Source organism: Ptychodera flava, chromosome 5, assembly GCF_041260155.1.
Source record: "Ptychodera flava strain L36383 chromosome 5, AS_Pfla_20210202, whole genome shotgun sequence".
Classification (NCBI taxonomy): Eukaryota; Metazoa; Hemichordata; class Enteropneusta; family Ptychoderidae; genus Ptychodera; species Ptychodera flava.
The window spans coordinates 23609224-23621443 of record NC_091932.1 but is presented as its reverse complement, the minus strand read 5'-3'; the positions used below and the strand labels follow the sequence as shown (position 1 = coordinate 23621443).

The 12220-nt window shown below is 36.3% G+C and overlaps 1 protein-coding gene across 3 annotated transcripts; it reads right to left on the bottom strand.

Moving 5' to 3' along the window:
• Positions 1-5136: 5136 nt before the first annotated feature.
• Positions 5137-11836, bottom strand: LOC139133316 (histamine N-methyltransferase-like). Of its 3 annotated transcripts, none has more exons than XM_070699854.1 (4): positions 11716-11836; positions 10042-10241; positions 8029-8364; positions 5137-7551 (listed from the first exon to the last, which is right to left on the bottom strand). In XM_070699854.1, exons 2-4 carry the CDS (start codon positions 10232-10234, stop codon positions 7205-7207), a joined length of 876 nt encoding a protein of 291 aa, XP_070555955.1. In that variant the 5' UTR covers positions 10235-10241; positions 11716-11836; the 3' UTR covers positions 5137-7204. The 3 variants fall into 3 exon arrangements, with proteins under 3 accessions (XP_070555955.1, XP_070555954.1, XP_070555953.1); XM_070699853.1 differs by lacking the exon at positions 11716-11836 and adding an exon at positions 11281-11506 and having other exon boundaries at positions 8029-8346; XM_070699852.1 differs by lacking the exon at positions 11716-11836 and adding an exon at positions 11281-11495.
• Positions 11837-12220: the final 384 nt, after the last annotated feature.

The window sequence follows — 12220 nt, the reverse complement described above, 5'->3', positions numbered from 1 at the left end:
CTGCCCTAATTATGCAGTGCAAACAGCACATTAACCAGATATGAACTGAAATACTGACGTGTTGCATTATATATTGCAGTAATGTGCAAATTTGAACCTTTGCCACATGTTTGCAACTTCATTGAAAGTGTTATCATCAACAAAATGAACAATATTCACCACAGATCAATTCTAAAGGTCATTAAGTATTCAAATATGTAATTAGCTGAAATAAAAATAATTAATGACTTTGAGTACTGTCATTGTATCACCATTAATATAGCACGTGTAATTGCCTTTGGTCAAGGTCTTGAAGCTATGCCAAACTGTGAAAGCTCATTAGATATGCAAATTATACATTATTTGAGATAAACTGCGAAGTGACTTTCGATATTGTTTTGAACTGGGATAATTATTAATTTACATAGCATATTTTGCCAACTTTAATCAAGTAAATCCCAGTATATATATCTAATTAGGCAATGCAAATTAGAAATGGAATGAAATGTTCTCATTAAATATGCAAATTAGGATTTGGCTGAAATAAAATGTTAAATGACTTTCAATAATGTTGTATCATAGTATCTTTAACGTACATAGCAAGTTTCGTCAACTTTGGTCTAGTCAATACAGATAAATATCCCTAATTAAGAAAGTTCATGAAATATACAAATTAGAAATTGGCTGAAGTAAAAATGCTTAATGACTTTCAATAATGTTGTATTATAGTATCTTAAATGTACATAGCAAGTTTCATCAACTTTAGTCGAGTCAATTCAGATATATATAACTAATTAGGAAAGTAAATTAAATATACAAATAAGGAAAGGGCTGCAGTAAAACGCTTAATGACTTTGCATAATGTTATATCATAGTAACTTTAATGTACATAGCAAGTTTCATTTATTTTGATCAAGTCAATTCAAATATAAATCCCTAATTTCAAAATATGCAAATTGGGAGTTGGATGAAGTAAAAATGCTTAAGGATGTACGATCGGTAAAATTAAAAGTAATGCCATTTCTCTAAATGTCGATTTTTGGATTCTCCTTTGTAAGTACTATCAAAATGTGTGATAAAAATATAGGGGCACCACCACCGCGCTCGTTTTGAGATACATGACCATGAATTTTGCCATTTGTGAGAAAAAATGCTGAGTCAGCATGTTTTCACCAATGCATTTTCTATGGACGAAATAATTCAATGCTGTTTATCTCAAAATTTAGAGCGGCGACCATATAATTTTATTTGATCAGTATTATTTATTTCTCTGGACTGAGCTTTGTGCAAATTTTCATGAAAATGACATTAGTAGAAATTGATTTTCTAGCAAATTTCAATGTAATCCTATGGGAAGTGACAAATTCCACGCGCGCGTACCGCTCGTACATCCTTAATGACTTTCAACAATGTTATATTATAGTATCTTTAATGTACATAGCAAGTTTCATCAATTTTGGTCAAGTCAATTCAGATATATATCCCTAATTAGGAAAGTTCATTAAATATGCATATTAGGAATTGGCTGAAGTAAAAATGCTTAATGACTTTCAATAATGTTAATATCATAGTATCTTTAATATACATACCAAGTTTCGTCAATTTTAATCTAGCCAATTCAGATATATATCCCTAATTAGGAAAGTTCATTAAATATGCAAATTAGCAAATATCTTTCATGTCAACCCTTAATATCTTTCACGGCTGATACATTTTGGTGTGATCAACATTTGTAGCAAATCTCATCAGATTGTGTTCAGTCATTCTCAATGTATATCCTTTTTTTCTAAAATCATTGATTATGCAAATGAGCAAAAAGTAAGCAAGCCACACCCGCCAAAAACTAATCAGTTCTTGCCATTTGCAAACTGAATCTATGTACCAGATTTGATTCTGATCTGAGGAGCCGTTTTTGAGATATCGAGCACACAGACAGACAGACAGACAGACAGACAGACATCGCTGCGACATATGCTCACGTGTGTGAACACGTGAGCAAAAAATGACATGTTCCTGTATGCATTTCCACAGGGAATTCAATGGAATTTGCTGACAATGTGCGACCCATAGGTACATGTAATTCTTCACTTAAACACACCACACTTGTAGCTTACTGTAACGATAAATTGGAAGAGCTTTGTCAGAATTTGTAATCAGGAAAACTGTACAACATATTCTGGAGGTACTGTTACATTGCAATACAACGGATTGCTTGCAGTATGCATCGTGTAGTTTTGTTATTTTTAAAATGCCATACAAACACCTAATCACTTTACCACCAGCACAAAATTACTTCCAAACCTAACAGCAACCACAGTAAGGCTGGACAACTCTCCAATCTACACCACAACATAGAGAGGTGGAGTTAATGATCATTCATCATAGTGTCAGTTTGAGTGTATGAATATCCATACCTCTACATTAACAGTTTATATCATCTGTCATGCAGTTTTAAGAATTGCAGTAGCTCAATCGATTTCACTTGAGTTTTTAGATATTTGTTGTACCGTGATCAAATGAAAATCGTCCTGTTGTGTTAAAATAAAAGAAAGTTGTTTGAATATGTGTAGAATGTCTTCTTTTCAAACCAAAATATTTTGATCACGATTCACTTACATGATGTGTAGTAAAAATATCTTGATCCGTTAGGTTTATGGCTCAAAAATATTGTAAGTCAAGGTTAACAGTGAGTGGATTTGATTGAGGCGCCCTGGTTAACCTGACTGGAGTGTGACCGGCTTTTTCCGTCAGGTAGTCGGGATCATCCGGCGGATTCTCCAATCAAGTGGCCGCCAAATTGTATTCGTCTGCTCAAGACCAAAATCCATCGGGCCAGTCGGGGATCCCCGAATAGATGCGTGCGCACAACCCCCGAACCAATCAAGTACGAACTTAGTTGGCCTGCGTGCGCCAGTCTACATCGGTCGCCCCGATCAAGTCCACGCAGTTATTTTTGTTACAATAGTTCTTTTTACCGCCAATCGAGGACTACCTCAGATGATAGGCATCGATAATCTAATGTAGCAGACCCCAATACAGGCTGGGATCATATTTACATGTAGACGCCGTTGCAAAGACTGAGCTCCTCAGTATACTCCTGGATACCCCAAAGTCTTGTTTTGAATCCTTTTCAATATATTTAAATCACAGGTTTTCGGTGTTCGTTGACAGCGTGTCTTCAAGATTGGAATGAATATGAATCATATAATAAATAATCATCCTGCGATCATTTTCCTATACATGTCGAGTGATCGAAGTCTAATAACAAAATGTAGTTATATATTGTTCCTCAGAAATTCTAAAGCACAATATATCTAGAGCGAAACGAAGTTGAAAATTCGGGGAGTAGTGACAAAATTCTTTATTTTATTTGTATAGTTCCACACTTACATGTAAGGTCCATTTGCGGCTTAAAGCTACTATTTCCAGTTAAAATTATCTTAAGGTATCTTAATCTTACACAATACATAAAAACTAATACTTTCCAATGAAATATCAAGAAATGCTCATAGTCAGTAAACTAGAAACACTACGAAATAACCATGCGTAATAATCATCGGAAATTAAAAAAGAAATTCAAAATTCAAAAGAACATGTAATATAAGGTAAGAGCATTCAACGTTTTTGCGAATCATACAGGTTCGTCAACTTACACTAAAAAAACAAGCTCCTAGTTGAACGGCCGGTAGCTGCAATTTTTTATATCTTTTCAATGTTTTGTCGATATCAAGTCCATATTCTTGTTATCCCTCACATCGTATGTGGAAACATTTGCTTAGTTTTATATTGCGTACGTACGTGGAAATGCACCTTTCTTGGGCGCGTTTGAATTGCTTTTCCAGAACCAAATGTCGACAACAACGATGGGGCCTATATACAAGTTGACTCAACATGCTATTTGGAGCAGGACGAGATATACAGTTGATATTTCAACAAGTCATCGTTGATGACACAGTCCCCACTTGTTAATGGGTACTTTGATTACAATCCTCAGAGAGGATAGAGTCCTCTTCATTAATTAGGTCTGTGATAAAAATACTTGATACAGATGGCGCTCAATGGCCAAGAATGAGTTCCATGGTGATGAAAACATAAAACCAATGTAGGCCACCATCCTAAAGTTCATAAAATGAGTCAACTAGGAATTAATCAACAGGATGTTGCAAAACATTTTTGCATACAATCCTAACACTATACAGATTATCACTGGTACCATATTTCATAAAGTTTGATGCAGTATTTACAACACTCTCAACATCTGTATCAAGTTTCATCACATTTGACGTTGTATTAATTTGTGGCTATATCACCCTAATTAGGGAAGTTCATTACTTATGCAATTACAAATTAATTAAAATGACACTGATAAATGTCTTTTTCGATGTTAAAGCAATATGAGCTTAACATCTGTACAAAGTTTCATGAATTTGATGCTGTATTTCTTGACATATCAGCCTACTTACGAAACTTCAATAATTGACATGTTACTGCTACATGACGTGAAACAAATTGATGAGCATATGTATGAAATCGGTCAATGTCCTTGTACCAACTTTGAATGATACTAGTGGAAATATGTCTGAGGAGTTATGGCTCTGTACATTAGAAAATTGTAACAAAATCACTGCCATGCAGCGATATTTGATCTTACTGTTTAAAAAATCAACATGTATATGTATGACATAAGTCAATGTACATGTACCAACTTTGAATAAGATCAGTTGAGACTTGCCAGAGTTATGGCTCTCGACATGTAACAACCATAACAAAATTGCTACCATGTGGCCATATTGGACCATCTCGTGAAACCAATCGACATACATATGTATAAATAGGTCAATGTCCTTGTACCAACTTTGAATAAATTTGCTTGATACATGTCTGAGTTATGGTTCGGGACATGAAAAAATCGAAAAAAAATGGCCACACAGCGGCCATATTGGATTGTATCACAAAACAAATCAATGTGCATATGTATGACATAGGTCAATGTCCTTGTACTAAGTTTGAATAAAATTAGTGAATAAAATCAGTTGAGACATGCCCAAGTTTTGGCTAAGGACACGAAAAAATTGTAACAAAATGGCTGCCATGCAGCCATATTGGATCATATCATGAAACATATTAATGTGCATATGTATGACATAAGTCAATGTCCTTGTACCAACTTTGAATAAAATCAGTTGAGATATGCCTGAGTATTATGGCTCTGTACATGAAAAAATCGTAACAAAATGGCTGCACGGCAGCCATATTGGATCGTATCACATAACAAATTGACATGGATATGTATGACATTAGTCAATCTCCTTGTACCAACTTTGAATAAAATCGGTTAAAACATGTCTGAGTTATGGCTCTGTACATGAAAAAATTGTAATAAAATGGCCGCCTGGCAGCCATATTGGATCGTATCAAAAAACAAATCGACGTGCATATCTATGAAATCGGTCAATGTCCTTGTACCAACGTTGAATAAAATCGGTTGAAACATGTCTGAGTTATGGCTCTGTACATGAAAAAATCATAACAAAATGGGCGCACGGCAGCCATATTGGATCGTATCACAAAACAAATTGACGTGCATATCTATGACATTGGTCAATGTCCTTGTACCAACTTTGAATAAAATCGGTTGAAACGTGTCTGAGTTATGGCTCTGTACATGAAAAAATCGTAATAAAATGGCTGCCTGGCGGCCATATTGGATCGTATCACAAAACAAATCGACGTGCATCTGTATGACATATGAAGTAATCCTTGTACCAAGTTTGAATGAAATCGCTCCTTGCATCTCTGAGATATCTGCGTGAACGGACGGACGCACGCACGGACGCACACACGCACGGACATGACCAAACCTATAAGTCCCCCCGGACGGTGTCCGTGGGGACTAACAAGGTGAAAACAGTAAAAAACATGAAACGTTACAGTTACTGGCCCTTTATGAGTGGAAATACCCCTCGGGGATAGATATTCGGACTCTCATACTTTCATAATACATTTTTGGTCTTCCACTTTTATCTGCTTGTTTTGAAGCTAATTAAGTTTTAAACAGGTTATTTTTTAGAAAACTCGAAAATTTGTTTTCCCAATGGACTTAACATAAGAATGGTGGCTATTTTTAGAAACCAAGAGTGGAGAAATATTGCAGTTTAAATTTGTTTCTTCTGATACGAACCAAATTGTCACTGTGTTGTGGTTTTGATTTTTATTCTTGTAAGTCTGTCAATTGTTGGCTGCAAACTCTGGTGACTGGTTTTGCTCTTAACATCATATCAAAGTGTCTCTTTTTTAACTTGTCAGCGCAGCCTGTATCATATTATGTATTATTGACTTTTATTTGGAGAACGTGCTCATCGAAGTAAAAGAAAATCAAAAAGACCATAAACATACACGATGCGCCGGACGAAACTTTACTACAAAAAGAACGCATGTGAACAAAAAGGTATAAAACATCCTGCAAACGCCTTGCGCCAAAAGATACTGTATGAAATTCATCCAAGGATAAAGCTACTACTGTGTGTCATGTCCAATGTCATTGTTGACAAATGGATATAACTATCACATACAACTATCGTACATCTCGTGACCTTAAAAACTACATTTACATAATGGTTGATGGCCACGTCAATAAATGACTTCAAAATATGATCCATTTTTCTGGCCAATATTGTAGTGTTCTTATTGCATACACATATTGTACAAAAGCGCAAATCAATTAAAGGGCTGATAGTCTAATGAATGAGCTTTATGCAGAGTTAAGAACATTCAAATATGATGAAATATTGGTTACAATCACTGAACATCGTTTCATAAATAGTAGAATTGGTCAAAGCTTATCATGAGAACCCCCCCCCCTCTCCCCTCCGATTGTCGTTCGTGTGATTGTCGTCAAACTGCGTTTCAATACGATATTGACTATGTAACCTTTATGGCTATCCTGCAGTGATTTTGAGATAGATTTCTCTATATAACGAAATTAAACTTGCGGAAGCCTGTCAGACAAATCTGCTAAGATTAAATCAATCAACACTTTTATAATAGACATCAATGTAACCTCTAGCTATAATATTTTGGCAATACGTCATACCCAATACATGAGCCCCTAATTTTCAAGTCTCATTGGAAAAACACGTTGTTGCAAAATTATATTACCCAATTGTCACACAAACTACCAATTAAATAAAAAGGTGATATCAAGTCTCTCGACAGCAATTTGTAACTACTCTTTTATCATTATAATATCTTCGTCGTCGGCAGGGAAATACATATTATTATCGAGCTCATAGCAACTATCTCGTATAAATTTCATGATGTCATCGACAACTTCTCTGGGCGCAGTCTTCCTAAAGTCGTGTAGTTGGACAAGAAAATCCACGATCAAATTCCCATCTCTTGATTCTTCTTTAAAGCACTCTCCAGCCTTGAAATTCATCTTTCTGTATTGAGTGTGAATTTTCACATGTGGCATACAACGTTGCAACATTTTGCGAAGAGCAGTTGATCCGAATCTAGGAATGGAGTCGGAAACAACACTTCCTACCCGTAAGCGAACTTCTTCCATGGGTCCTAAAGGAGAAGAATAAGAATGACATACCTGGACAAAACTGTTAAAAGACCTCGATGATATTTGGTAGTTATTTAAGATTCGGTGCAACCAAAACTTGAAGAAGGTTGTTACTCTCAAACATGAAGGAACAGATATAGAATATCACGCATGATCACATTCTCAGTTTTAAAACACAGCACCTTCTCTCAATGTAGAACTGAGCTTATGGGACCAAAGATTTTTAGCATTGACAGAATAAGAGAAATGACGATTATTTACAGAAAATATATCACAACATTCAAATACCTTTGGATGATAACAATGGAACTTAAGACGCAGCAGAGATTTCGAAGTTACTTTTGATTTCTCAAAAAATTTTGACAAATTTTCATCGATGGAGATACTTCATTAATAATATTCAATCTCTGTAAACGATCGTAAACCTTAGAAATCCACTCATAATTGGCTGAAATGATGGCAAACGTATTGACACCCACCTGTATCGATCTGACAGTATAGCATTCCTCCTCCATTGAGTTGTCCGTATAGTTCTGCGAAGACGTTCGCGGGATCCATTATGTGATAAGCACTATGTTGAAGAAGGATGATATCAAAGCTGCCATGGGTGGCCCCTCTTTCTATTTCTGTCAGATAGGCCTCTATAGTGCACGGATAAAACTCGAAATTTACAGTCGTCCACAGACTCTGTTCCTGCTTTGATTTCACCAGATCTTCAAACTTTTGTATTTCATCCTTAGCGGGTTCAACCACTACGTAGCTGATCTTGCCAAACTTGTTGACCAGGTAATCAATGACTGCAATGTCGAAAACCCCTTGTGATATATAAGACAAAGTAAATTCATTTTTCTGTCAATTTTTTTGACAGTGTAAAACTTACATTTGAATTTACACAAGCGCTTTAAAATAATACCTAAATAACAAGAGCAAAATATTATTCTTACCACCAGTGCGTGCAGATGTGTCCAGAGATATGTGCACAGAAATGAAGTCAAGAATATCCTCGAAATAAATTGTGATCACTTTCACTTTCACTATCACTTTCAATCTAAGGCACTTTAGATAAAATTCTTTGTTTGCCGTCCGCGTGCTGGTAGGTTTTCAGAGAACCGTGAGATAACAAACACAATGTTAACATTATTGAAAAAATAGTCTTTTTCTTTAAGAAACCAAATAAAAATGAGCTTATGTTAATATACTTGTGGTGTTTATCTGTGTTCTTCCCTGGCTGGCTGGTAGGTTTTTCAAAAATCCAAGGACGGCTAACAAAGATTTTTCTTTAACAGGCCTAATATGTATTATTCACCTTTACAAGCTGTAATTTTCACTGATAACACTAATCGTTTGAACTGCCTGAGCAACTTATTATTATGTCAATGACGTAATAGTATTTTGGATGTAGAGAAAAAGCTGCTCGCGACATTCTTTTACAAGGACTTGCACTTGAACGCGGCAAACAGCTCTTTAACCATATGTATCACATTTTGAAAAAGTTAAGACTTTACATTTACTTTTAGTTTTGTTTCGCTGATTCTGTATATGGCATCGATAACCTCCAGTGATTTCAATGCAGTAATAGAGCACTTCCCTTTTACACGGTCTATGATGTCACAGAAAAACCTGTACGATTAGTTGTAGCCTGTGCTGTCGTGCATCAGAGAGAGAGAGAGAGAGAGAGAGAGAGAGAGAGAGAGAGAGAGAGAGAGAGAGGGGGGGGGGAAGAGAGAGGTGCGATAAATACAGATAGCCAGACAAACAGAGAGATCAAGAGGATCGGATGGACAAAGCGAGAGGTAGGCAAACAAAATGGGAGACACAAAATGACAGACAGATTGCTGAAGGCAGTGACCGAAAACCTATTGTACTTATGAACTCGTTGTAATTGTTTTTCCTCTGCCTTTCCCCTGTTCTCGAAGTCATAGCTCATGAACAATTAATAGCAACTCAACCATGCAACTCAGAACAGTCCCTGTGCCTTCGGCACTCTTGCCTGTCCCTGCGGCATTCCCCAGCCCTGTATATGTGCGAAAGAATAGAAAAGATAAGGCACCAGGGACTGTCGACGATGTGACCATATTATAACGTTTGCATTTAATACAACAACGATGTCGAACGACAAATAAATCGCCGTAAATGTCAATGCTAAGAACCGCAAAGGCGTTAGACTCAGGTGCTCATTGTGGGTTTTTTATCTCCCTCTCTGGTTAGTTCATATTTTATTGCATCAATTATTTCTCTTGTTGCAGTTTCATCTCTCCTTTGAGGTATTTTGTATCGTTTAAACTATGTAACGAGAGAGAGAGAGAGAGAGAGAGAGAGAGAGAGAGAGAGAGAGAGAGAGAGAGAGAGAGAGAGAGAGAGAGAGAGAGAGAGAGAGAGAGAGAGAGAGGGGGGAGGGAGGGGAGGGAGGGAGGGAGAGATCGGACGGACAAAGAGTGAATTCGTAAAGCCAGTGACAGAACACATAATATTGAACCATAGAGTAAACGTACCGTCAGCCGGGCCTATGACAAGTACTCGTAGCATATCTTCCCTGTCACGGCTGAACGCAAATCTATCACAGGCATGCTTTAAATCCTGTTCACGTGTCGGGGCAAAATTTGCCAACCCGTTCCGATAAAGCGTTGAGAGTCCCTCAAAGTACTCTTTCGGGAAATGGATCAAAGCCTTCAATTCTTGAGTCATTTTGAGTCTAAATACAAACAAATAAATGAATAAGAAACTTTACAACTATAACATTATTTTAGGGAAAGGTACAAAAGTGCAGTAATGTTCAAGTTCTTTTTTGTTTTGACGTGTTCAAATGTTTTAGTAGATGAGTAGGTAATGTTTTGGACATGTCTATCTTTCTGTCCCTTTCCATTGAAACATATCAAAAGTCTTGGTGTATTGTTATTAACCCTTTGAGAGGAGTAATTATTTCCCCCCCCAAAAAAAAAAATCTAAGTGTAATATTTCACCATTTTTATGAATTTTTCTGTAATGTTTTGATAATTTTGGACCGAATGGCCATAAAGTTTTATTGGCTACAGTTTTGATCAAAATTTTGGGGAAAACCTGAAAAAATTGCATGGATCTGAAGCACAAAAAATTCTTTATTATATTTTATAAAGGTGACAAAAATTGACTTTGGCTCTCAAAGGGTTAATGCTGGTTTAATAATAGCTTAATTTTTGTGAGCGTGAGCACCAAGTTTAAAGAAATATTAGAGTTACTGACAGCTGTGTCATAAGAATCAATTAATGTGAAAAACTAAAGTTGGAAAAATTCCAGATATCACTTAAAATGAACAGGTCTCTATAAACTAACATTTAGCATCTAAATGCAAAGCGTTCTGTAACCTTAAGCAGCAAAACCTCGTGAGTTTGTTTCTATTCGGGACTTTCATATTGGGCTCATAAGCACGCATTTTAATTGGTATAATTCGAAATCTGTGTGTTGTTCTCGCTTATGTTGTTGAAAAATGACGTAGGCACATACGGCGAATTGCTATCGTTGCAATTATGCATGTAAATGAATGCCACACACAGAGAGGTAGGTCATCATTACCTGTCCATATATCGAGTAGGTATTGAGTACACAATGCTGAACCTTACACTCGACCTTCCTATGAATAGATAAAGGTTAAATATAGGGAGGTCACGCTTGAGGAGTGTACAGATCGGCGCTGTACTCATACCAACCCGGTACTTATCGCCATTGTCAGCCCACTAATTATAGTGTTTATTTACCCGTTTTTGCAACGATACCAATACCATTGAAGTGACAGTAATAATACTTCTAATTTAGTACTCTTGAATTTCATCAGCAGCTAACAACATATGAGTTTGTTTTTAGAACTGGTGTCAGTCCAACTACAGTAACAGGTGCTAGGTGGCAATGAAACTTGGTCTTGAGAGTTGTATTGAGCGGATAAAAAAAAGACTCTGTTCCAAAGTAGAGTTTATTTCTAAAACTTCGATGTTTCGATTCCACACAGACAATCTTCATCGGGAATCTAAAAAACAACAAAATTACAGTAAATATGGGACTAGTAAAAATAAAAATGAGCAGCACTAGCGTAAAACCATTTAAAAACTATTCGAACAACTGAGTTGTTGGTTTATAAAAGAAAATATAGCTAAAAATCAATCTGTATAGACGAGAAGAAAAAGTTTTGAACTTACAAACAGAAGACGAGTGAACACTCAGTCTAAAAGTAGCGATGTTGACCGGCCGGATCGTACAAAGCCAATGGCGCGAAATACAATGAAAGGAGGGCTCCCCAGAACAAACAACTTACAGACATGAGGAAAGGACTCCCTAGCTGTAGGTGAAGCGGATGTGAAAACCTATAGGAACTGTACTATTTTACCAGTCCTTTTTATTGATACCGTTGGGTGACAGAGTACCAAGCTTATGAATGAAATGAAGTTCAAGCTGTTTTCTTATTTTATCTGCTTTTGAATACACTTTGCAAAGACTAGAGAAACGAAAATTATTGATGTTGTGCCCGGGTTCATGAAAGTGGTGGGCTACTAGAGTATGTTTATGAGTTCTGATACTGTATAAATGCTCATTAATTCTAGTACGGAGTTCACGTTTCGTTTCGCCTATGTATAATTTGTTACACTTATCACAGATAATGACGTAGATGATATTGCGTGTATTACATGTAACATGTCCGACAAG